General features: G+C 40.2%; 1 protein-coding gene across 12 annotated transcripts in view; it reads left to right on the top strand.

Moving 5' to 3' along the window:
• Positions 1–10,635, top strand: part of KIAA1109 (KIAA1109 ortholog) — a 108,231-nt gene extending 97,596 nt beyond the window's left edge. For 8 of the 12 annotated variants that reach the window (XM_033159753.1, XM_033159746.1, XM_033159742.1 and 5 more), the window contains 12 exons: positions 416–553; positions 1,208–1,468; positions 2,460–2,610; positions 3,458–3,615; positions 4,384–4,576; positions 4,774–4,991; positions 6,620–6,871; positions 7,353–7,556; positions 7,806–8,000; positions 9,162–9,296; positions 9,604–9,769; positions 10,011–10,635. In XM_033159753.1, coding sequence (XP_033015644.1) covers positions 416–553; positions 1,208–1,468; positions 2,460–2,610; positions 3,458–3,615; positions 4,384–4,576; positions 4,774–4,991; positions 6,620–6,871; positions 7,353–7,556; positions 7,806–8,000; positions 9,162–9,296; positions 9,604–9,769; positions 10,011–10,227 — 2,288 coding nt within the window. In that variant the 3' untranslated portion in view covers positions 10,228–10,635. The remainder of the gene's footprint in view (positions 1–415; positions 554–1,207; positions 1,469–2,459; positions 2,611–3,457; positions 3,616–4,383; positions 4,577–4,773; positions 4,992–6,619; positions 6,872–7,352; positions 7,557–7,805; positions 8,001–9,161; positions 9,297–9,603; positions 9,770–10,010) is intronic. The other 4 variants (XM_033159752.1, XM_033159751.1, XM_033159741.1 and 1 more) reach the window with 2 other exon arrangements.
• The last annotated feature ends 16,551 nt before the right edge of the window (positions 10,636–27,186 follow it).

Below are 27,186 nucleotides of genomic sequence, written 5' to 3'. Positions count from 1 at the left end.
TTCTATATTACTATACACAGTTTACAAGCTGAAGAAGCAACAAAATACACAACAAAGATCATACACCGTATGACAATCTGATCCAGTGCAAAAAGAGTCATAATAAAAACATAACTGGAAAATAACTTGTAGCAAAGTAATATTCAGTAATCCATTAGAGTATAATAGTACACAATAAAATTAAACATCAGCATATAATAATTAAACAAAAACGCAGTTTTAACAATTAAAATAAAAAATTACTAAACTGTAATCAATAATGCATGCATTTTGGGATGCCTCTGGTTGTGTGAAGCAATATGTAAATATACTGTGTAAATATAATTAGCTAAACTTACTTAAAAAGGAGGAGAGCACTTCGGAGCATATTGTTGCACATCCAGTTTTATACTTATTTTTTTAATTCTTTTATTAGCTGTGTGTGATATAGGATCTGCTTCCTTTAAATATGACATGAGACGACTAAGTGAGATTTTAGCATTTCCAAGAGCCTGGTACAGGAGGAGTATTGCAAGACGCCTCTTTCTCGGGGACCAAACAATAAATCTCCCAGGTAAGTGATTATTTAAAAAAAAAAATCCATGTTACAATGTAGAGAATTTTTAGCTGTCCTACTTTGCTCATTTTATTATTTATTTATTTATTCAATCATTCATTCATTCTTTTGCTGTATTTCAACAATATGATTAGTTCATATTGTGAACATTTTTTTGGGTGGGGTCTGGACTGTGATGGAAGTAAGCAGCGAAGGTGTGTTTAATATATGTATGATTTGTCTTGGCCTTGAATCTGAACTTTTTAAAAAAACAGGGTTCACTCTTAAGCTTATATCCAAGTATGGTGTCCCGCTTGCACAACATACTTTCATTTGTACTAATGGGGCTTTCTCTCCTCCCTGCTCTACCCCATCACACATACCCAAGATCTGCCCTGGGAGGTTGGGGGACCTTCTAGAGCAGGTTTGCGTTGGGGGGGGGGGGTGACTTCTGTGCACACACCCTGGTGCACTATTGGATCCCACCCTTAGTAATTAATTAATTTCTGTATCTTGCAACTGTGACAAATTTGAATTAGGATGGGCTGGTAAAAAATAGGGTCACATTGGAGAAATGCATGCTTTGACAATCTGATAACATTTGCTTTTGGCTAATAATAACCTGCCATTCAGTGCAAAGAATGGTAACGTATGTTTTATTTTATTTCTCAGTAGCATCTGGCCCCGGGACACCAGATTCTGTTGAAGGAGTAAACCAGCACATGTCTCCTGAATCATCACGAAAAGCATACTGTAGAACCTGGGAGCAGCCAAGCCAGTCCGCCTCATTTACACACATGGCTCAGTCTCCTAATGTTTTCAATGAGCACAGCACAAACAGCAATATGTCACCTGGGACAGCAGCACATAACTTAAAATCTCCAGCTGTTTCAAGATCCAGGAGTGTGTCAGACTCTTCAGTGCCCCAGAGAGGTACGAATATTATTCTTTACTTTTACTGCTTTAATTTGCATGCTACTGTGTAATAATAGCTTTGGATCATGCCTGTCGGGGAACTGCCACCTGGCCTGCTGAGGGGAACAGAGGGTCCGTTAGCATACAGAGAGCCCTGACGCCAATTCAGCAGCATCACTTCTTCCAGCGGGGAAAGGCGCCACACCTCCAGTGGGGAGGAGAGGGAAGGAACCAGCCAGGCGGGGAGGGGGCTTAGGGGTGCCACTGAGAGCCCCAGCACCTCTTCTAGCCAGGAGCCACAAACAGGGAGCCTGGTGGGGAGAGGTTTTGGGGATGTTGCTGGGACCCTGCGCTCACCTCGCCCGGCTGGTCAGGAGGGAGGCATGCCATTTCCGACACCCCAGTTGCACAGAGGGGTGAAACGCAAGGAGGGTCCCAAAGTTATTATACTGGGGGAGAAGCCAGAAGGGGCCACTCCCGGATTCTGCCAGTGATTGAGACAGACATGCTTTTTGTAGCTCTGCACTGTAAATAGTTTGCACAATTAAACTGCAAAAGACTGCTTTGGCTCCTGCTCCGTTACTCATGAAGCACCTTCACACGAACCTTACAATGCCCTATATCATTCAGATTTATAGCAATTGTAATCATAGCATGCAAGAATTTTATCAGCTATGACAACCATCATGTCACTATTATCAGCCACTGAGAGATGATGTCATGTTAGCTGTTCCTTTGAAGCCAAATTTGGAAATTGATTCAATCATGTGGACTATTTCTGCATGACAACTCTTTGCTTTTAGCCACTACTGGAGTTGGTGTAGAGATACTCCACAAGATCATACAAATATATAATGGTAAGATGTTTTCCCACTGTGAAGTCATCACCGCTACTGAAACATTTTCTATCAAATTCACACAGTAGTGGAAACAAATTGTATCTAAAACTGGCATTTCATTATTACTTTTTAATATTAAATTTACAAAGTCTGGTGATGTTTTATTCTAGAAACTGTCTCAAAAACATCAACTCCATTTAATAAATCAAACAAAGTTGGAAGTCAGCAAGTGACACCATGGGAAACACTGGTTGTGTTTGTTATGAATTTGAAGCAATTAAATGTCCAAATGAACATGAGCAATGTAATGGGAAATACTACGTAAGTAAATTTCTGATTCCTGTAATCAAAATAATTTTTTAAAATATGTGTGTATGTGTGTGCGACCTTTTCATCTAGTGGTCTAAGTGAGATGCTTGAAACATTTCTCTCATTGACAGGGAGAGTAAGAGATCAATTGAAACAGAATGTATATAAAGAATGGAGAATATTTAAGGAATATCTAAAAAATTATTTTAAGAATAAGAATCTCCTGGCAGAACTAGAGTGATTCTTGTAAATAAAAGGTGGAAATCATCTTATGTTTGGACATACAAAAATAATTAAGTTAATTTGAGACTGTGCATTATAAAGGAAAGAATAGATATAGTAAAGGAAAATATTTGGAAGTCTTTTTTAGCTAATTTACAGTAATGTTTTTGTTCTTTTTTCGTGAGTTTGTAAATATGATATGGCATTTACATATATGAAATGTATAGTATTATTTTTTCTTTCTCTTTTTCTCTCCTCTTATATTCTTTCTTTTTTATTTTCTCGTTTTGTGTCTGTATTAAATGTCATTGCGGTTTGAAGGGGAGGAAAGATTTTTCTCTAATTAAACATGTTAATTTTTCTATAATTAAACATGTTAACCTTGCCAGTAAAGAAAAAGAAAAAAAGAAACATTTCTCTCATCTAGATCCATAAATATATTTCCTTTCTAAAATTTTGACACTCGACTTTCCTTGTTTTTTGTTATGCCCATGTATGATTTTTAAAAATATGAACATTTTCCACAATACTTAAATTACTTCTAAAGTTTTAAATGCTTTTTCCAACTTTTATTTTTGACATATGTGAGGCAGAGATGGCATACAATGTATTTTTCTCATTTTTGTCCCTGTTTTAGGTGGACTACTAGTGGTTTGAAAAGCCAGGGCCGTTTATCTGTGGGCAGTAATAGAGATCGGGAAATTAGCATGTCAGTCGGTCTTGGGAGGTCACATTTGGATTCTAGAGGTGGAGTGGTTGGAGGTACCATAGATGTCAATGCCTTGGAGATGGTGGGTAAGTTGGAATGTCATTGTATTTGTCTGTCTGTATGTGTGCAAATGATTATTTGTTTTGATTTTTACATATGCTTCTCCTTGGCAGAGAAAGGCTATAATCCAGCCTCAGAGAAACCATAGAAGTTGTATGGCTTTTAATGTGAACATTAGCCTTTTATTAAAACCTCTCTCGTTGAAGTTACTGGGCCTTAGAAATGCACGACTTTGCCTAGATTGTGTCCCGTTTTTGCCTGGCAGTTCTAGCTTCTGCCGTGCTGTTCAAATCTTGAGCTGAATTCAGTGGCACATTTCAGTTCTTAATAGCAGGAAACTGTCAGTTGCCCATGCTCACTAGAAAGTTTGCTGAAAGTAGAGAGCAGCTGTGCTACAGAAAACAGCTGTCTCAAGCAACCCAATTCTCATATTGCAAGCGATCCACTCTCCTAATGTCACCCGGAGCTGGGAGAGACCTCAAATCTTATGTTGCAGTTACAGGTGGGTAGCCGTGTTGGTCTGCCATAGTCAAAACAAAATCGAAAATTCTTTCTAGTAGCACCTTAGAGACCAACTGAGTTTGTTCCTGGTATGAGCTTTCGTGTGCATGCACACTTCTTCAGATACCTGAGTTATCTGAAGAAGTGTGCATGCACACGAAAGCTCATACCAGGAACAAACTCAGTTGGTCTCAAATCTTATGACATGGATTGGGCTATGTATTGGCAAAACATGTGAGAGAGGCGGGCCAGATACTATCTTGTTCCCATATAATGCAAATGTTGTTGTTTAGCTCATATTTCAGAACATCCTAATCAGCAGCCAAATCACAAAATTCAGATTACCATGGGTTCTACTGAAGCACGTGTTGATTACATGGGGTCCAGTATCCTAATGGGCATTTTCAGTAATGCAGACCTTAAACTGCAGGATGAATGGAAAGTTAACCTCTACAATACTTTTGAATCCAGTATTACCGATAAAAGGTAAGGTTTCTTGCCATATCTTGTACATTTCTGCTCGTATGCTTTCTAATCAAAGCTATTTTAAAAAATTGCCTTCTTAAGCTGTTATACCATTTCTACTGTAGTTGGTACATTTGTATACATTGACTATCCTCGCATTATAACCAAGTAAAACAATGTGAATTCACAAGGGATATTATCTCATTTCAATATTTCAGTGAGATATTTGTCCATGGGGATTTGAAGTGGGATATTTTTCAAGTAATGATTTCCCGATCAACCACACCTGACCTCATCAAAATAGGAATGAAGCTCCAAGAATTCTTTACTCAGCAGTTTGATACCAGCAAGAGAGCTTTGTCTACATGGGGGCCTGTTCCTTATCTTCCCCCAAAGACTGTGGTCCATGTTGCAGAGAAAAGCTCACACCAGCAATGTACGTATTGAAACTGCTTCAGCCCATTTCGTAATTAAAAGTTTTATATTCCAATTTCAATGTTTAATTTAACTAGGGGTGTTAGTATTGCAGGTTCCAAAGTCTGTGATGTTGTGAGCAACTCCTACCCAGCTAATAATAATAATAATAATAATAACAATAATAATGTATTATTTATACCCAGCCCATCTGGCTGGGTTTTCCCAGCCACTCTGGGAGGCTCCCAACAGAATATTAAAAATAGAATCAAACATTTAAAACTTCCCTAAACAGGGCTGCCTTCAGATGTCTTCTAAAGTCAGATCGTTGTTTATTTCCTTGACATCTGATGAGAGGGTGTTCCACAGGGCGGGCGCCGCTACCAAGAAGGCCCTCTGCCAGATTGGCTTGAAATAATACGAGTTGTTTCCTCAGAATCAAGAAATAGCTCTGCTTGGTGGGGCAGCCCACCCACTAATTAAGTCCCCAATTCATAGGAGGGCACATTTCTCAAGCATCTCCCACCCCAACCTGGCTGCTACTGATAATGTGGTAGCAAGTGGCTGGGCGATCTCTTTTCCCTTGATGTTAGAAGCCCTTGGTAAAAACTATACTTCCCAGAGGCTTCTTGCATAGCAGCATGCCGGGTGCAAGTAGTCCTGGAAATTAATATAGGTTAACCAAAGGCTACTAATTCAGGGCTTGTGGGGACAGTGGAGGGAAGTAGAATTATTTGACTTGCATTAAAATACAAAGCAGAGGAGAATTTACGGGTTGTAACGCTCACCTTGTATTAGATGTGAGTATTATGAGCCTACAAACGTCGTATCTCCAAGCCCGGAAATGTGTATCTCAAAAACATCTCTATTTTTAAATGTGTGTGTTAAAAAAATATATGTATCCTGCTGTGAGAACCCGCAAGAAGTTTGGCATAAGTCCTTTGAGATGAAAACTCATTTTTCTTTTCTACAAACGGAAGGAGTTTTGAAGCACAAATTACTTCTAAACATCTAATCTACTTACATCAGCATTGCAAGGCACAAAAGATGAGCAAGCAGTTTGCAACACAAGAGCCATACTGCTCAATCAAAATAATACTTTATTTTGGGCAGACTACCAGTGTAGTGTCTTAAGAGAGTGAAGTGGTATGCAGAGTTGTAAAGTGCGTGCTCATTCTTTACACCTTCATTTTTGATGCAAATGTAGATTAGATGTTTAGAAGTACTTTGTACTTCAAGCTACTTCCGTTTGGGTAAAAGAAAATGGAACTTCACCTCAAAAGACTTTAGTCCATGTTCTTGTGGTTTTTCACATCATGCATTTTTTAAACACACTAATTTAAAATGATATTGAGATGCATATTTTTATTTAGTAGTATAGCTCTTCCCATGTTTATATATTGGGGTAATCTAAGTTTTATAAATCTACGTAGATAGTTTCAAGAATCAGTTCACACCATTGCTGCTGATCTCTCTGCAATAAATGTACCCTCAGCTTTCGAAGAGCCTGACCTATGTATATGTAATTAATGTGTATATTTCTGGATAGGCTCAGAAGTTTTAGCTTCCAGAGAGAGAGGTAGAGAGAGGCAGAAATTCTATTAAGTAGATATTAATGCCAATGGTTCTTCTTTGTGCTTTCCCCCACAGTACTGGATGCAGCACATCATCGTCATTGGCCAGGAGTTTTAAAAGTGGTTTCAGGGTGCCACATATCCTTATTTCAGATTCCTTTACCGGAAGATGGAATGCAGTTTGGAGGCTCTATGAGCCTGCATGGAAATCACATGACATTGGCATGTTTCCATGGACCTAATTTTCGTTCAAAATCATGGGCTCTGTTTCATCTTGAAGAACCTAACATTGCCTTTTGGACAGAAGCACAAAAAATTTGGCAAGAAGGTATCAAAACTTATTTCTGCTTTCTGTTTATAGATTTTTTTATCCTTTTAAGTTGTAAATTCTACAAGTGCATTAAGTGCTTAGATTTGGGCTGGACAACTTCATACTCTGGACTGACCTCTTGGGCCAAAGCTTGGCTGCATGTGGAATCATGAGACCAATGAGTTTATAACCCAATGACTACTCAGGAACGGGAAAGGTTTTTTCCCATGACTTCTTGAAGCTAGATGAATTGTGGTTGTGACAGTCTAGTATTCTATGAGGCTAGTGATTGCATGTCTATATACTGACAAGAGTCTCCAGACAAAGGAAAATACCAAATTAAATCCAGTATCTGATACTATACATGGTGGGAGTTTTTCTCTACTTCCGATTATTGCATACATGCTCTGTAATTATGCAAACCACACTTTTTGTTGTTAAAAATTACCTTCAACAGTAAGCAAATAACTGTGTTTTTAAACCACCCCCACCCCTCCAGGTTCTAGTGAACATTCTACCTATGTTGTGCAAACACTAGACTTCCATTTGGGTCACAATACTATGGTCACAAAGCCCTGTGGAGCCCTGGAAAGTCCAATGGCAACCATCACCAAGATCACAAGGAGGCGCCATGAAAACCCACCACACGGAGTGGCAAGTGTGAAAGAGTGGTTCAATTATGTTACAGCAACAAGGAATGAAGGTGAGGCATTTACTTCTATCACATTTCTGCTTGCTGATCTAGTTATTGCTGGTGGAATTGCATGAGTTTACAATTCAAAGTGAAAGAAAGTGGAGCAGCAGCATACTAACCACATAGGACTACAGAGTTCAGCAGAACTATGCTGAATTAATTTCAGTTATAGCATCTGAAATGATCTGTGAGTAGCAGTGATAACAATCCGAAGCCTAGTAAAATCAAAACATAGCTCCACTTTCTTTGTATTTGCAGAGTTGAACCTTCTCCGAAATGTTGATGCAAATAACCCAGAGAACAGCACAACAGTGAAAAGCTCTAGCTTGTTAAGCGGATTCAGAGGAGGTTCCAGTTACAATCATGAGACTGAAACTATCTTTGCTTTACCAAGGATGCAGCTGGACTTTAAATCTATTCACGTTCAACAGCCACAGGAACCTTTATTACAAGGTAAAGTGTGGTGTGTTATTCCTTCTGAACTACAAACCTAATTCATACCTTATGAAAAGATAACTGAGCATTATTCAAAATCTGAGATAATCTGTCATAAAAGCATTAAACATATAAACTGTTTTTGTGATGAAGACCATTTAGCAATCCTGTTTAATAGCTGAAAAATTGTATCAGTTCTAACTGTGTAATCCAGGCATGGCCAAACTCGGCCCTCCAGATGTTTTGGGACTGCAATTCCCATCATCCCTGACCACTGGTCCTGTTAGCTAGGGATGGTGGGAGTTGTAGTCCCAAAACATCTGGAGGGCCGAGTTTGGCCATGCCTGGTTTAATCCAAAGGAAAGAAGAAAAGAAAGTAGTAAGTCTGCTGTCTCTCTGATCCCACAAGCAATGGCAATATACTATTTAATGGGCTCCCTTGATACCGGTTGCACTGCACTAGCATCCTATTTAGAACTTCTGGTCTGTGGGCCTAATTAGGGTCACTAGGGCTTCTCATTTGACCTGTAAGGCCATTTCACCCAAACTACAGCTACCTGCACTACACCTGACATCATACATTGCATCTGGGGTGGGGTTAGTTAGGTAAAGGAGGTTTGCTGGCATCACCAATAAGCTTGTCAGTGGGACCTGCAAAGCCCTATACAAAATACTGGGCCAAGATAGCGCTTTGAAAGAGGCTTCTGAAAACCCAAATATCAGAACTTTAGCTTAATCTTCAAAAGTCCCTTTCAAAGCACTGCTTAAAATACCACTTTGAAAGTGGATTCTGAAGACCCCTGTGAGCAAAATAGTCACATGATATAATTGTGCTATCAGGTGACTGGCAGATGGGTGTCTCCACCCCACTTGTCAGACTCAACTTCAGAAGGGCAGGAGAGATAACAATCTGGTCCACTAGCCAAATCCAGTTTCCCACCCCTGGTTTAGAACTTCTGTTTGGAGATGTGGTGCAGAGCAGTAGTTGTAATATCATCTTGAAGCCAGTGTGTGTACCTGCCTCACCAAAGAGAGATGCCAAATGCATCAGTAGGATTTTTATTTTAAGATCACGCTGCAAATGATTAGCACTTTTTAAGTACTGCTGCATTTTAACATTCGCCATTAAAAAGTTTGCATGCAAATCACCTCTGTCAAAATTATAACATTTTGTTACAGATCCCAGTGCTAAGCCAAAAGTGGAGTGCAGTGTAGTTACAGAATTCACTGATCACATATGTGTAACTATGGATGCTGAATTGATAATGTTTCTGCATGACCTGGTATCGGCTTATCTTAAAGAAAAGGAGAAAGGTATGTAGATCAATTTCAGGATGATTTGGAAATGATACACTTCACAAATAAGCCTAGCACATTAAAATGAGCATTTTTGTAACTACAGTGTGTAACAGTTAAGATACTATATGTAAACATGCCTTGTAATTATACTGCTTTTGTTTTTATATTGTAAACCGCCCTGTGATCTTCGAGTGAAGGGCAATATAGAAATTTAATGAACAGTCATTATAATTAGCAACATCTTTGGTCATTACATTAACAATTCAATCTGCATTTTAAAGAAATCTAATATCTACACCTTACTGTTTTTACCCTTTTCTAGCCATCTTTCCACCTCGTATTTTTTCTAGTCGTCCGGGACAGAAAAGCCCCATCAGTGTACTTGAGGAGAGCTCTGCTGAGAAAGGAGCAGAAGAAAGTATTACTTACACCACTGTGGATTGGAGAGAATTTATCTGCAATACATGGCATCTGGAGCCCACACTCAGGTAAATGAGTCATTCTGTTTGCAGTAAAATTGGGGTGTTCCCACCCTTCCAGATTGGTTCTACATAGTGAGAGAGAAGCAAGGGAACCTTACTTTGCAGTGTGGAGTGCTTCTGTTTAGCATTGCAGCCACTCCATTCTGTTCCCCACACCCTAATTTTTTTTCTCTCCCCTTCCCAGTGGTCATGTTTATTTCATTTGCATGTTCAGATATTGACAATGCTAATATATTTTAACTTTTAGATTAATCTCCTGGACTGGAAGAAAAATTGACCCAGTAGGTGTTGACTACATTCTTCAGAAGCTAGGCTTCCATCATGCAAGAACTACTATTCCTAAATGGCTTCAGCGTGGGGTCATGGACCCACTGGACAAAGTTCTGTCAGTTCTTATCAAGAAGCTTGGCACTGCGCTACAGGATGAGAAAGAAAGGAAAGGAAAAGACAAAGAAGATCACTGAATTAACATGGCAACTGAAAGAACCCAGCAGTTTTTTGCTATTTTATTTAAAACTTGATTGACGTTGTGAATAACTGTTTACCATGGTGTACATGATGCCATTTTGTATTCATTCTAGCACTATATGACCAATGTTTGTGAAGAAAACTGTAAAGCTGCTGTTTAGCATTCACAATTGTATTATGTGCAATATTTTGCATCTCTAAGCTACAGATTAACTGTGAATTTTCATAACTTTTATTTGCCATAACACTGAAAAAACCCTTTTGGATAATGTGATTCCCTGAATGGCTTTTTCTTGTCAATGTAGATTGTATAAATTCTATATGTATTTAATTTATGGAACCGTGATTGCTATAGTGCTAAATCATTTTAAGTTTGTTATACTTGGAATAAAAATTAATGTCAATACGCTGGTCTTTATTATTATTATTTTAAAAAGTTATCATAGAAGTGCTGGAAGTGAGGTTGGCAGGTGAATAATGACAAAAACCGTTAACACTAAATTTGGTGTGATCAGCATTTCGCCCAAAGCATTCATGGGATTTGCCTACAGATAGTAGCTTTGAGAAGTTGGCTGTGCTGTGACACCTTCCTAAATAATCATTTACAATGAAGCAAACAACTCAGAAGAAGCTGCAAGTCTCAGGTGGAGACTTGCAATGAGAACTCAGGTGCTACACCCATGGCCTCCTGCAGCTCTAGTACTAAGTCTTGATTTAACTGAAGGAAGTGAGAGTACATTTCCCTTGAAGTTCAGAGGAGTGAGGAGAAGGGAGAATTTGCCACTTAATCCCACCCCCTCTGGCCAGGAGTGAATTAAGTGGCAAAATGTAGTGAGTCCTAGAGCTCCCATAAGGACCTTGCTTCCCTGTCACTGTGTAGAACAGGCTTCCTCAGCCTCGTCCCTCCAGATGTTTTTGGCCTACAATTCCCATGATCCCTAGCTAGCAGGACCAGTGGTCAGGGATGGTGGGAATTGTAGTCTCAAAACATCTGGAGGGCCGAGGTTGAGGAAGCCTGGTGTACAACCAATCTGGAAGGGTGAGGACCTGCCTCCCCTTGGAGATACAGAAGATTGGCCCAGCCAACTAATCCAAGGGGATAGATAACAAATCAGAATACCCTCTGGGAATCCTGTGTCATGAACTGGCAGGTCGACGGGGAGGAGGAAGCGGGTCTTGACAAGGGGTGTAGCTGGGACTGGGGAAGGAAGTGATCTCAGGGTGATGGAGGATGAAGAGGAGATTGGGGTCAGTGCATAGGAACCACAGCTGCTGGACCCATCGCCAAAGGGCCCCTGTCTGCATGAAACACGGCAGGCTCTGAGGCATAGGGAGCAGCAGGAGCGACGCTCCAGGAGGCTGAGGCAAGCAAGAACTACAGTCCAGCTCCCATATGTGATGGACCTGTAAAGGGGTAAAAGAGTACTGGGAAATAATTCATAATGACTTGAAAAAAATGTTTACAAGTACATTTTTTAAAAAGTCCTTTTTGTTGGGGATAATTCAGACGGAAATTCCCAGGTGTCAAAAAAGGTTATTTGTGTCTGCCACTACTGCGGCCCATGTTTTGTTAGCCCCAAAATGGAAAACGAGCAAGGTCCCAACTAAAGAAGAATGGCAACTTAAACTGATGGAATATGCGCAGCTTGCGGACCTAACACATAGAATAAGAGAACAAGAACATATATTTAAAGAAGATGTTTATTGAATATATGGGGGAAATTGTGTACACTTGAAAACGTTGGCAGCATTAAGATAAAATCAACAGTGTAAATTAAGTTTTGATGGATGTAACTGGAATACTGAATGGTTTAGTTTATGTAAAATATGCAGGGATTTATGTTTTGCAAAATGAGCTATGAAAAGGGAAGTAGGGAAGTCACTGATATTTTAAGGTTGTTTAAATGAATATTCTAAAATGTAAAGCAAATTTTAATAATAATAAATAATAATTTACCGGTATTATTTATTATTTATACCTCACCCATCTGGCTGAGTTTCCCCAGCCACTCTGGGCGGCTCCCAATCGAGTGTTAAAAACAATACAGCATTAAATATTAAAAAGTTCCCTAAACTGTGCTGCCTTCAGATGTCTTTTAAAAATAGGATAGCTGCTTATTTCCTTGACATCTGATGGGAGGGCGTTCCACAGGGCAGGCGCCACTACCAAGAAGGCTCTCTGTCTGGTTCCCTGTAACCTCACTTCTCGCAAAGAGGAAAAAAAGAATCACAGCTCGGCTCCCTAGCTGGCCAGCTGGGACTCATTAGCTCTGAGATGAGGTGTGTGAGTCCTCAAGCTGAAGAAGGCTTGAAACAGGTGAGGGTCACCTGCCTCATCAAGCCCAGATGCTTCAATCAGCAGGCAAAATACAGAAGGACAGCAGAACTGAGGTGCTGGGTCTGCTTAACTGCCCGTGTTACTGGACTTTGACTGGGATACTCCTGGACTGTTTTGGGTTTGACTCTGGACACACTCCTGGATTTCAGAGTGACCCTGGACTGTGTTTCCTGACCTTTGGACTTTGCTTGTGTGGACTGAGCTTTGGATTTGGCATAACGACTCACTGCCAGGTAGGCCCAGGGTTCCAGAACATTCTGAAGGAATAAAACATTTTAATGTTAGGGATTTCTTAAAACAATTTATCTTTTCCAAACCATCCAAGAACCTTGCTGGTCTTGCTGGTTTCCAAAGCGCTTCTGATATTTTCATCACCTCATTTTAAAAATTTAGTTATAAAACGATATACAGTATTTGGGGATGAGGGAGGACAGGTTGAGAAGGATTTCAACTTGATTTGCCAGGGACTGCAGAAAATAAAGCATATTAACATTTTAAGGACATTTTCACACACAAAAAAAAATGCCTTCAAACCCAATGTGAATGTCAACATGGGTCCAAAAGTATTATATGCTCAATGAAAAAAACTTGCCCAAAGCTTCTGAACTCCTTCAGGCAAGTTAAAATGTTATAGCCAGGGAATCAAGAGCCACTGGGAGGTTGTATACTTTGCATACAAAGAGGAACATCACAGAAAAGGGAAGACCAACTTAGCAGCATCCATCAACTAGAGCAGTGATGGCCAAACTTGGCCCTCCAGCTGTTTTGGGTCTACAATTCCCATCATCCCTAGCTAACAGGACCAGTGGTCAGGGATGATGGGAATTGTAGTCCCAAAACAGCTGGATGGCCAAGTTTGGCCATCACTGAACTAGAGGATCAGCAGCTGGTAAGGCATTTATGTTCATTGTTTCTACCACAGGCTGAACTTATTGTTGGTGTGTAAGAATATAGATGTTGGAAACTTCTGTAGTCTTCTCTAATGGCTATACATATATGTATCTTCTTGTTATTCATTTCATTGGATAAGGCAAGGACAATCGGAGAATAGAATTATTGAATTAAAATGACTGTCAGATTCTTGCTGGATGTGTCAGATTGTATTGGTTTTAGCTGTGCAGTCAGCACTTCCTGTAATTTAAATGGCTTCTGAATATAATCAGTAATGATAAGCAAATTTGGAAAGAAGTGCACAGGCTTGTGGCATTCTAAGTCAAACAGATTTTGGCTTTGTGTTTTGTCTGAACCTTTCTAGTGACGTCCTCCTTGAATGAATAGTGGTATCAGATTATTTGCTAAAAACAGATTGTGGTGTGACTCAAATTTGTGTCCTTGTTAATTCTCTGGTTGATATGTTGCAAGATATCAGGAATCGGGGCGGGGGGGGGTTCCACTAAAATTGTGGCAGTATGGATGGTAAATGTATAAAGACATTGTTAGATTGACGAAATATTAATCAAAATCCTTCGGCTTGAAACTTGTCAGTCATTTTGCATAAGTGCATAAGTATTGGCTTATGCAGCTTATTTAGATCTACGTTCTCCTCATTCTCTTACTTTGAGTGACAATCTAATCTGCCAGAGATGGGTGTTTAAATACACAATCACATGCATTGGGTTTCTTAGGTGTACAGAACTCAGGTTTCTGTCTGTTCTTCTTTTTCCTTACACCGAGAGTCCACATTGCTGGCTCTGCCTGCACCGGTTCAAAAACAACTGCTTTCTTTAGAAAGTATTGTTTCGGTCTGTTGAATTTGAACGTGAAGTGACTCTGCACGGTTGAAAGCCTTTTTCCTAACTATAATTTGGATTTGGTTAATATATGCTCCATACAAAATTATTGCATAAATTAATCAGTATTTACATGGTTTCTCATACTTTGGCTATGATGCTTCAAAATAAGTGAGGCTGAACAGTGTAAAAGTGAAGAATTGTGTGGCTGGCAATTATTATTTTGCTGGGTTTGGTACCTGTTTGTAAGGGCAATGCAAATTACCATGCCATCACCTTGCTTTAAAGGTTGGTTGCTTCTATTCTGGCTTTAAAAGCCACAATTTTCCTTATTAATCATTGTGAAACTTTGCGGGCTTTTTTTTTTCTGTTGTGGGCACTCAAGTTTTTAAGCCTGTAGGAAACTACAGCAGCAGAAAATCCCACGAATAAAGTGCCAACCAAATATGTGATCTACTGATGCTACATTATGGAAAACAGGTCTTGTATTTTGCATATAATTGTGTTTGCATATGGAAACAACTTGGAAATTGTATCAGATGTCTAAATATTTAATATTATTTCAGAAGTGATGTTGATTACTTAAGGATTTAGAAGGAAGGGCTTTAAGACTGCATGGTCTTAATCACGCACAATAGTTTGCCATTTAAATTAATTCAGCCAACTTCATAAAAAGTTGTGTGTGATACATTCACATCCAAGAACTAGCAAGCTCACAATTTTTCTACTACTTTTGTTGTCCAAATGGTTAAAATGTGCAAACCAGTGACTAAAAGTATATTTGATGCCATTTCTTTGAAGTTTGTGTCCCGCTTAAGGAGTTGATTTATATATGTGAAAGATATATTGGGAAAGGCTTTTATTGTGTTTAAGCTGTTTTCAAGAGTCTTCATAAGCTAAGTTTTAGAATCAAAGTGAAGGAATTTTCATGAATAGTGATGGTCGTATGGTAACCACCAAGAACATGCTTGGATATGGGTGGCTCCACATGCAGCTGTATAATGTGTATATGACTTACTGCATGGAGAGTCTTTATGGTGTCTGCTGGCCCCAGAATTGAGGTGGAGCTGTACAGTTGTAGAAACAATGGGGCAAACAGCTTTTATACCATGTGAAGCCACTGTGGTCTAAACCACTGAGCCTCTTGGGCTTGCCGATCAGAAGATTGGCAGTTCAAATCCCCGTGACGGAGTGAGCTCCTGTTGCTCTGTCCCAGCTTCTGCCAACCTAACAGTTCAAAAGCACGCCAGTGCAAGTAGATAAATAGGTACCGCTGTGGTCTGGTTTCCGTCACGGTGCTCCGTTGCGCCAGAAGTGGTTTAGTCATGGTGGCCACATGACCCGGAAAGCTGTCTGGTTGCGCTCGCTGCGGGTTGCGCTCGCTGCAGGATATGAACGCACCGAACCCAGAAGTACCGGAACGGGTTACTTCTGGGTTTTGGTGCTCGCACATGCACAGAAGCGCTAAATTGAACTTTGCGCAAGCGCCGAATTGCATCACGCACGTGCGCAGACGCAGCAGTGCGGGTTGCAAACGCGCCTCCCGCACGGATCGCGTTTGCAACCCAAGCATCCACTGTAATTGCCTTTGACTGGACTTAACCGTCCAATGGTCCATTACCTTTTTGCATCACCTTCATTTTGATATTTTTGTGAATGAAACAGGCCTGAGCCTGACTTACACTGTGACATGTTTTTTTTTTAAAAAAATGCTCATTTGTTTGACTTGCTGTGGTCTGATTCACATTTAGGAATTTTAAATAGAAATCTCATCTTTCTAATTTTTCCTTACTAATTAACTGGGGTAGCCTGCATGATGCTCTCCTCCTGGGTTACAATTTCCCCCATCCCTGACCACTGGCCATACCGACTAGGCCTGATGGGAGTTTTCATCCACCAAGATCTGGAGGGCATCACATTGGCTGCTCCTAAATCAGTGTGTGTTGGAACAAATAGCCCAATGGAGCACTGGATGCTTTTGTTAAATGCTGTGAATTGTTGTTTGACTTGTGTGGCTGAAATGCAATAATGTGTTCATTTTCACTGGAAAGTTTGATTTCCCCCACCCCTGCTCTCTTTAGTAATAACTAAGCATTTTCAGTATGCCATTTTCTCCATAAGCATATGTTCCCACAACTCACCTTAATGCCAAACGTCATGCACTCATGCTGCTGTGTTAACACTTTTTAAATATCAAACAGTGTGCTGGGTTCATCACAGGACACAAGTGTGTTCTAGCTCCTTTTAGTCTAGGAAAAAAGCACTGTATATACCCAACCCTTTGTGGCCATCCCATGTCTAGCAGGTAAGGGAGAGAAAGAGAAGACTACCCAGTGCTCCCAGAGCTGGTGTGCAGAGAGCTTAAAAGCAGAGAGCTTATAACCTGTTGTGATAAGAGCTTTACGGCTCTCTGTCTTGGTGATGTGGACTAGACCTGCTCAGCATGCCAACTCTGGAAGGCTAGAGACGCTTACTTAGGATCTTCTGCAAAGTTAGGATAGCCCCACAAGATCTCATGAGGGCATCATCCCAGAGTCTACATGCTGAGCAGGCCTTGCCCCCACCCCACGAGCAAGGCAGAGAGCTTAGAAGCTCTTTTTGAGCCAAGTAACCCCAAGTGGACTCAGCACAAAAAGAGCTTTTGAGCTCTCCACCTTGCTTGGATTGAACATGCACAATTTCAACCAGCCTGTCTTCAGCCATGTATGCTTGAAATTGTGTAAGTTAAATGCACATAAGATGCAATAGTACTGTATCCGCAACAAGCACAGCGATTTATGACTTGACTGCTCTGTTATTGACTCTGCAGGGGACAAAAAGGGCAACAGTGACTGTCCAGAGGAAACTCACCACATGAGAAAGATAGAAGAAGTTTCTTTCAGGCAGTCAAAACCTTCCTCTGCATAAAGCGGTCACACTGGCCATTTAGTACAACCTTCGGTTTTATGTTCTTTAACCAGTTTGCCCATTAATACTAACTGGGTCCTGCTCTCAGGGTTCAAATTTGCTCAGCTCCATGTCAGCAGTCATGAATCATACATGGCAGCCATTGAAAAAAGCCCAGATCACTTAAATAGCAGTGCAGATGGTTGCTTCTGTTTGTTGAAGATCAATGGTATGTCACAAGCCTTTCACAAGAAAGCTTCAGTTACAGGTGGGTAGCCGTGTTGGTCTGCCATAGTCAAAACAAAATCAAAAATTCTTTCCAGTAGCACCTTAGAGACCAACTGAGTTTGTTCTTGGTATGAGCTTTCGTGTGCATGCACTTCTTCGTGTACATGCACTTCTTCTTCAGACTTCTTTTGTGTGCATGCACTTCTTCTTCAGACTTCTTCGTCTGAAGAAGTGTGCATGCACACGAAAGCTCATACCAAGAACAAACTCAGTTGGTCTCTAAGGTGCTACTGGAAAGAATTTTTGATTTTGTTTTGACAAGAAAGCTTGAGAGAGAAAAATCTCTTTCAAGGTAGTTGATTGATAGTCTACTGTTGTTTGTTACAGATAATAGCTGGGTCCCCCCCCCCCATTCTTTAGCTGCCTGCTTATTGTCTGCTTGAGGTGTACATATATCTTGATTCTCCACCTACAGAGTAGAACACATCAAAGAAAAAATGATAGACAGATACTATACCAGTGGAGCTTTCTTTAATCTTATGTCTGTTATAGAGAATGCTGAAATGGTGTTTCTCATGTTAAATATATTTTGCTTCACTGTCTTCCAGTCTGCTTTATGCTTGTGTTATTTGACTAATTTGGGCTCTGCCACACAATTTCAGGAACTAATCAAAATGTTGTGATGGATAAGCAGAATGTGTGTTCAGATTTGTCTGTGAGCTACACTTAACTGTAATGATGAACTCGGGCATAAATGAATGTTTACTAGGCTCTTCCAAGATGTGGTTCAGCTGCCTTTTTCAAGGCTGACTTAAATGTTGGATTATGAGAGCTGTATGCACAGTGCAAACCATTTGAGATACATGAATGCTCTGTCCCACCATCATTGTAGAGCAGCACTTCTCACCAAAGAGAAACAGGAGTGAGCTGGAAGTGACGTGACAATAGCTGAGAGATTGTGGGAGAGATATTGGGGCTGGCTGTGACAAAATAAGTGAGTTTTGCCTTTGAACTAGGGTTGTTGAGAGACTGGATTGAACTTGCAAAAGGCTGCTTCTTTGCTATTGTTTGCTTTAGTAGTAAGAAGAATGTCTGTCAACATTTACATATAATGGAAAAATGCTTATTAAGGCGGCAAAATATTAAATGGAATGTAAAGAGTGAAATAATTCAGAACGCGAATAGCGAGGCAGAAAGAGCAAGAAAAAGATGGGGGGTTTTTCTGTGAAGGTACAGGTATGTCACTAAATTCTCTCTAGGACCCATCAGCATTGCATGTGCTTCCCTTCAATCATTGTCACATCACTTTATGAAGGGGGGATATACATGCAGAAATGATGCACACAGGGCATCTTAATCAAAAGGGGGGAAAATAGTCTTGAACTAATATTGCCCCCCACCTCTGCCTGGTTTTTTTTTTAAATGAGCTAAAAATAGTTTTGTCATGGGTAGTGGGATGCTTAAAACGTTTTCATTATGGGATATATATATTTTAGAATCTCTGCCTTACATTGGGCCTTGGGGGGGTGTTTTGGGGCAGCAGACAGCTTGTTCAGCACAGTCTCTTCCAATGGTCACCTGTTGTGGCAGTATAATAATTAGAGAGCCACTATGCAAAGTTGCTGATTGGAATCCTCATAGGAAAGCATATTGGGGAAATAGAACTTTGCCATATGTTTTGCCTTTTCTGATCTCGTTTTGTTACCTTCTGCTTATCATTACATTTTGACTTTGCAGCTATAGGAGCATAGTTTTAAAGGTCTGGTGAAAAAGTAAAAGTTGACTTTGTTTGGGCCACTAGGCATGATTCTCAAAGTTCTGTCCAACTAACAGTGCAATCCCATAAGGTAAACCTCACCAGACTTGGTGGGATTTAAATATAGTTGTGTATAGGACTGGAGTCTCATTCTGCATGGCAAAACAAGTTTCTGGTCTTCTCTGCCTCCAACAGCAGTCTCTTGCACTGCATGGCAAACTGCTTTTTAAGCTTGTGAGAGTGTTTCAGAAGGGAAAACATCCCTCTGATCACAGCCAAGCCTTTGGGCATGCCACTTCTTGATGCCGTCAATGACAAATAGCAGGTGAAGGGGTTTCGCTCTTCCCAGCCACTCCTCTCCTGATTTAAAGTGGGAGGTTGGCCAGGAGTTAGGGGTGCGAGAACAAGAAGGGATCGGTGAGCATCTGTAGGCGAGTCCCATGGATGCACTGGGTGGGCAAAGGAAGGGCATGCCCTGCAGGTGACGGGTCTGTTAACTCTTTTGTGTGTGGCCTTAACATTTTTTTTTATAAGAATTTATTGGTTTTTTCATAACAAACAACACTCCAACACCTTCACCAACATTAACCCCAACACTTACCCACCACTATACATACATACAAATACACCAACGATTTCCTTCTTGTTCCAAAAAAAAAAAAAAAAAATTCTTGTTCGAATCATCATTATTGACTTCCCCTGCTTTCTCTCCTTCGGCTCCTATTCTAAATTTTACTTTGATAACTTCATATCTCTGAAATTAAATTCATTTAAAAATTCAAAACTAAAAATTCTCCTTAAAATCTTGTTTTTTAGTTTACAATAATATTTCACTTCTTATCTTGAATAAAATCAAATCATATTGTAACTTCATATAGCTAATAACAAAACTACGTGTCTTAACATATTATTCTTCCTCTCTAAACATATTGTTAAACATATCTTAACATATTATTCTTCATATCTTAACATATTATTCTTAAATCAAATCACATCTAACATCTTCTTTCCCTAAAACTGCTGCTAATAAAAGAAAAACAAAATATCTCTTTTATAGTCCAAAAACTTAAAAGAAGCTTGACACACCGGCTTCAGGATACCAATACAGTTCATCCTATCCCACTTCTAACCATTTCCTTTTCCATCTTACGTCGGATCCCCTCCTCAAATTGTCCTCTTTTCTTATACAACCACAGATCCAGACACAGTTCGCAGCCATCCTTGCATAGAGTATCAGGGTATACAGTTCTTCACCTTCCGGCTTCTCCATTTCGACATTCCATTCTTCTTTAATTTGTAGACTTAATAGTTTCTTCGCCATCACTTCCGAGCTCTCACCCCAGAAGTTGGATATATATAACCTCCTCGTCCTGGGTCTGCCACCCTCACAGGACTTTTCTTGTTCCTCTCGGAGATGCCAAACCGTTTTACTCTGTTCTTCCAAAATCCCCTTCAGCTCTTTGCCAAGGCTTTCTTCAATTGCAGTCATTTCCTGAAATGTCTCCTCTGTAGGTAGTACTTTTTCTGACATGTTCCGGTTCAACAACACCAGTCTCTGATTAAGTAGCTCCAACCTCAAAAAAATAATCCTTTGTTCATCAGTCAGTCCAGAGTCCAAGATCAGCTCAAAAACGAAACTCAGCATGGCTGAAGTGGGCATAGGTGTCAGATTACAATGTTTTTCTAACTTAGTGCCAGTACATTTCCACTCAGTCTCAAACCTTTGCAGCCATTTTTCCTGGAGCCAGGGCGCAAGAATTATAATTTCAAAAGAAGATATTCTTCACCATCCGTGTCCCTCTTCTTAGGGATTGCTCCAGCTTTGATACGCAAAGAACCAAGCTGTATTGTTCACAATAAGGAAACCAGTGTGGACGGGCCATAATTATATTATTGCTAAGTTTTCCTTGCTAAAATGTTTGGTTGATATATATTTTATGGAAAACCTTGGAGTAGCTTGGCCCCATGCGTCCTTTAATTGGAAGTGTGCCCCCCCCCAATGTGATCTGGCGTACCTCAAAGTAAGTGTACATAGGACTACAGTTAGTTGATTTTATTGAACAGTGAACTTTCACAGCTGGCAGCATCAGATACATTAAACCAGTGGTTTTCAGGCAGTGCATCTGACATCATAATCAAAGGGGAATGGTGTCTCAGAGCCTGTACAGAGTGCCTTTCATTTCCATTTCCTCACTAAGTCGCTGCCAGTTGGGGCTGTTTAATAACCTTGTTGTGATTTTATTTTATTGTGTGCCACCTTACGAAAACGTTTAGCAGGGCAAGGAATTTAACTGGGTAATTGTGAGTTGAATTAATAGATACAACTTTATCTCTTTCCCTCTCTTATGTATATGTTTGTACAAATATAACTATTAAAATATAGCTATTGGTTTTAAAAAAATAAGTTTGGAGTTCACAAATGAAGGACTAGATTTAATATGAAATAAATATACTTTTTTAATTATTAAATTATAGGATAATATTTTAATCAGTTAAAGGTCACATAAAAGGTAACTAGGAAAAGCAAACACAATAAATTAGACTTTAAATAAAATAAATTAATTGTCACATGATGTGCTGTTGTTTGAGTAACATTGCTGGATAAATGTATTTATTTTCTTAAAAGCATCTTCCAGTGAGAGATCTTGGCTTTCTTGTTCTTCATTTCCTTCTTCTTCAATTCCTTTCTGCAATGATAATATTCATGAAATTTGTCATTAACCAGTTGTTCTGAAGGAAAATTGAAAGAGGTGGGCATTGTATCCCAAATAAGGAATCATAAGGAAGCAAAAACATTTAAACTGGTGCAGAAACATCAGTTTGCAAATGTACAACCGGATGTGCATTCAGTCTTTCCCCCCTTTCTGGGCTCAAAGTAGCTTATCTGTACCTTTCTAGGACTTCTTGTTTGTTTGTTTTTTAGTTGGTGTGCAGAGAAGCCGCTCCACCCCAATCCATACATTGCCTGCAGAAGGGGGGAGATTTGCAAGGTGAAGAGAGATGACTGCCTTTGGTGTTGCTGTTGTTCCTGGTCCCTGGCCACCAACCAAGATCTCAGGAGATCTCAGAAGCTCAAAACTCACAAGACCCAGGATTTTGAGGGCCTTACAAGATAGGGAGGTGGCCCAGATCAAGGCATTGGCACCACCTGGCCAGATTTTAGGCTACTGGGAGGTGGGGCTGAACCACATGACCATGCTCTGGGCTTCCAGTAATCACATGTGATCATGAACATGACTGGGGGGGGCAGTCACAGCATGGGAAGCCACACTATTTCACCATCAAGGAACACTATAGTGATAATAAAGATTTCTTGAAAGCAGTTTAGATGGAATGTTAAATTTCACTTGCTATACTGTATCAATGTGACATCCTAATAAAGTCCCACCTTTGGAGGGAAGATGTGAAAATTTTGTAGACTCTGTTAAAATGCATTGTTTTTATATAGTCCGTGAGGTGAATCTGGCAGGATACCAAGGCAAAATTAGAATATGATTCCTATGCAGGACCACTTGTCAACATGTGATATGTGTGTTGATATTAAATGCAAAACAAAAAAATCAAACCAAAATTAAATCTTAGGTGAACTTACCCAAGCAGCATCAATATTTTCCTGGATATTTCGTATTTTAGTCAAAATGTTATCTTTGCCGACATTTTCTTGTACTAGAACATCAAGTTCCTTCTTGAAATGCTCTATGGTTGAACGTGCACATGGCCTCTTAAATAAGCAGAAAAAAGCAATATTGTGCAGGACTGTCTTTTACTAAAACCAATTGTTATTTGAATAGCCAATATTATCACTTTATTTTAAAGCAGGCACCCGCAAACTCAACCCTCCAGCTGTTTTGGGACTACAGTTTCCATCATCCCTGATCACTGGTCCTGTTAGCTAGGGATGATGGGAGTTGTAGTCGCAAAACAGCTGGAGGGCCAAGTTTGGGGTGCCTGTTTTAAAGTCTTGTCATTGTAGCTGTAATCAGAAATAATTCATTATAAAGTAATTCCCACCACACTCCCTCTCTTTGAGTACCAGTGTAGAGACAATTTTCAGTACAATAAAGGACTTTGGCTACAATCCTATAAACACTTGTTTGGGATTAAAACCCTTTTGAGCATAATGGGACATTCCAAATATACTGCCATAACTATTATATACAGCTGTTTTTATGCAGTGTCTTACCCACTGGATGACTAGCTTGGAAAGCATTTATTTGTACTGGTGTTCTTGCAGCAATAGAAGGAAGATTCATTCATAAGTAGCTGCTTTATACCAAGCCAGGTCCTTGGTTCAATTGGGCCAATAGAGTCAACACTGATTGGTTGTGGCTCCCCGGGGTTTCAGACAGCAGACTCTCCCAGGCTTACCTGGAGCGGGCACTGAACTGTTGGCCTCTCTGCCTTCTGCCCTACCAGTCCCAATTGGTACTAGCCACCATTGTTGTTTGTAGTAATGGAAAGTACAAGCCGGGGGAGGACTATATCCAGCTCTTCTCTTTGCCAGTTTAATTCCTAGTTGTAAGGGGTGGTGGAACCTCCTTTCCTATCATGGGAACTATCTTTGTAAACAGTAACAACCCTCGTATTCAGAATCAGTTGGTGCATTTTGTTGTTTTTTATTTGGTCCTACTGGCACAACTAGAAGCTTTGGGAGAGTCATAGCTGTCAACTTTTCCCTTTTTTTAAGGGAAATTCCCTTATTCCGAATAGGATTCCTTGCAAGAAAAGGGAAAAGTTGACAGCTATGACTCTCCCAAAGCTTCTAGTTGTGCCAGTAGGACCAAATAAAAATGTGGCAGGATACCAAGGCAAAATTAGAATATGATTCCTATGCAGGACCACTTGTCAGCATGTGATGTGTGTGTTGATATTAAATGCAAAACAAAAAATCAAACCAAAATTAAATCTTAGGCAAACTTACCCAAGCAGCATCAATATTTTCCTGGATATTTCGTATGGTAGTCAAAATGTTATCTTTGCCGACATTTTCTTGTACTAGAACATCAAGTTCCTTCTTGAAATGCTCTATGGTTGAACGTGCACATGGCCTCTTAAATAAGCAGAAAAAAAGCAATATTATGCAGGACTGTCTTTTACTAAGAGTTGTTAATAGTGTAAATATTTATTTATTTATTTATTTATTTATTTATTTATTTATTTATTTATTTATTTTACTAATTGGCTGCAGTAAAGGACTAATGAACTCATTGCCACCAAAACATAATGACAGAATTACATACAAAGAAGAATAGTTGATTCAGTAGGAAAAGGATAGTCATATTTTTCAAAGTAAAATATATTCAGCCTTATTATATTCTTGGAAATACACCTTTATAACACAATGACTGTAACCTCTATTGTTCCAAGTAAGAGGTACAATTTTAAAGTCACCTTTTGTCTTTCTACTAGTCATCTAGAGCTGACCAATCCACTGTCTCGTGATTTAATGTATACTAGTTCTTAACAGCTTATTTCTCCTTTTTATTGTTTAATTTTGGTTTTTTATTTATTTCATTTTATATAATCAGCATTTTTTATTTATTTGTATTTGTGAATGTGATTCACTTCATGCCTTTGAGCATGTTTACGTTTTTTGCAGAGGCCTTTGGCTGTAAGGCAATACAAAAGTTGGCCCTGAATGTACACTAGTTCTCATCTTTACAATTGTGATCTGACCAGGAGCGCTTTCAATCATCTTCAACCCAGAGATAAAAAGATACACACTTAATGCAGAGACAGATAAGTGGGTAATCATCTAGTCAGAGATTCAAAATCACAGTCTTAAGACCGTTCATATGTTGATGACTATTTGTCATGGATGGTTTAGCTGGCATTCCTGCATTGCAGGGCATTGGACCAGATGACCCTTGGGGTCCCTTCCAGCTCTACTTTTCTATGATTCTATGATGACTTGAATGAGAGGTGGATGTGCCACGAAAAGATGACGGGGTGGAGCAGTAATGTATTGTCACCCACAACCCAAGCAAGCCCTGGAGACTGATTTCAGGGTTTAACAGCCCTTGCTAAGCCATCAACACTAACTGAATTCACCTGGCTCAAGAAAGTATAATGCAAGGACTAATAAACAAGGTGTCCCAAGTGCCGCATGCTGTCTATTATATAAAGAGGGAAATACAAACCTTTAAACAACAATTTAAAATGATTTTCTAAATTTCACATTTAAATTGATTTTCTAAATTAGCAGTGGCAAATCTCCAGCCTGTGGGCCTAATTAGGTCTGGCAGGCTTCCTGTCTGGTCTGGGAGACTGTATTTTTATTTATTTATTAATAAACCACACCCGCCTACCCTACACCTGATGTCCTATTCAACACCAGATGTGAGCCAGGTAAAGAAACAGCAAAGCAAGGATTGCAGACGCTGCTCCTTAGTCATGCCTGCAAAGCCTTGTGCCTTTGCAAATGCTAATGATCACACAGTTGGCTGTGCTTGCAAAGCCCTTGCCTGACAGCACACCTTCAAAGTCTGTTTGCAGGCTCAGTTTGGATTCAAACCATGCCTGCAAGTGGGCGGGAGGAGGGGGGCGACCTTCCACAAATGACCTCCTTTGAGTATTTATCGTGTTGCGTATCGAGAACCTCAAGCCCCCCCCCAATGAATTGACACAGGAGACATAATTTTTGGGGGGGGGGTTGGCAATAATTTTGGCCACAACTATATTTAAATACAAAATCGGTGAGTCGTTGCGTAGGCATTGGTTCAGACTACTGTCCTACCGGGACAGAGGCTGGCCTAGAGCCAGCGATTGGGAGAATGCCGCTGAGGAGAGTTAAGGAGCGGGGGGACAACGCTTCCCTCTCCTCATGGTCCCGGGGACTCGGCTACGGCCCTAACCCCTACCGGGGGTTCGGACAAAGCATAAGAGCCGCCGGATTCCTTTAACGGAATTCCCAGTATCATCATGATTCTGGATATGGGTACCGCCCAATCCAGCAATCCACACAGGAACCAATGCCCTAACCGCCAACCTTACAATTTGTGACAAGTTGCTACTGCAGTAGGCGAAAACCAAATGGCACAGCCAATCATCCAGATGGAAAAATTCCTACTGGGCCCCTGCCCCAAAAGCAGACGACCCCATGACAGGCAGTTGCAAGGTCAAGCGCAAAGGCCTAAGGAAAAGAGGGGGGGCGGGATGGGTGATCAGAAGCTCGCAGCCAAGAGAAGGATCACCCTGCGTGCAGAGGTATATATAGGACGCTGAGCTGTCCATCACAAATTGCTACATCTATCTTTACCCAGCAACACCACCAAACCCTATAACAGCTAGGGCCGACTGCCAGCCCCACCCCCACAGGACAGGGAAGTGTCTTGCCAGGTCCCGATCGCAACACGTGCTCTTACTCAAGGTAGAACTCGATCTGTCATGCAAAATCCTGTGGCTACTCAACAGCAGCATGCTGTGAAAAGATAACGGGCAGCCTTCATTGATGGCAAAAGTCGGATTTTCAAGCAAAAGTTTGTACACTAAACTCAAACAATAGGTATTGATATTATCTCTCATTGCTTTTTTTTTTTTTTTTTTTTGTTTAAGGCGTGTCTATCTGCATAGTTCTGCAAACCACAGGCACATTCTTTTCCTTTTGTGGTCTGACATATACTATATCCATAGGGCAGGTTGGTGTGAAAGAAAATACCATTCAGTGAAGGTTTGTCAATTGAGAGATAGGCAATATATTATTAGAATGGTGGGGAGAGTGGGGAAACAATGTTAAAAAGGAGAGAGGAGAAAGTGTGAAATTGCTGTCAGGAAAGCATTACCTATAGATCCCTTGCTACAAATGAGTAAAGGCAGCACGTATTTTTGTGTTTTAAAGTTTATGTGGAAATCCCACATGTATATGGAGCGCAATACAGTCAAAGGTTAAGTGCTCCTTTGTCCCATTTGTTTATCTGGGAAAGCTTTTAAAAATGGCCCTAATATTTTGAATCAATCATAGCATAGAAATTCTACTTACCCCAGTTCTGCTTGGCATATTTAATGTCGCTCCATTATT

The sequence above is a fragment of the Lacerta agilis genome, chromosome 9 (assembly GCF_009819535.1).
Source record: "Lacerta agilis isolate rLacAgi1 chromosome 9, rLacAgi1.pri, whole genome shotgun sequence".
Taxonomy (NCBI): domain Eukaryota; kingdom Metazoa; phylum Chordata; class Lepidosauria; order Squamata; family Lacertidae; genus Lacerta; species Lacerta agilis.
Note: the sequence above shows the minus strand (reverse complement) of the source record. Positions and strands in the feature narration are given on the sequence as shown.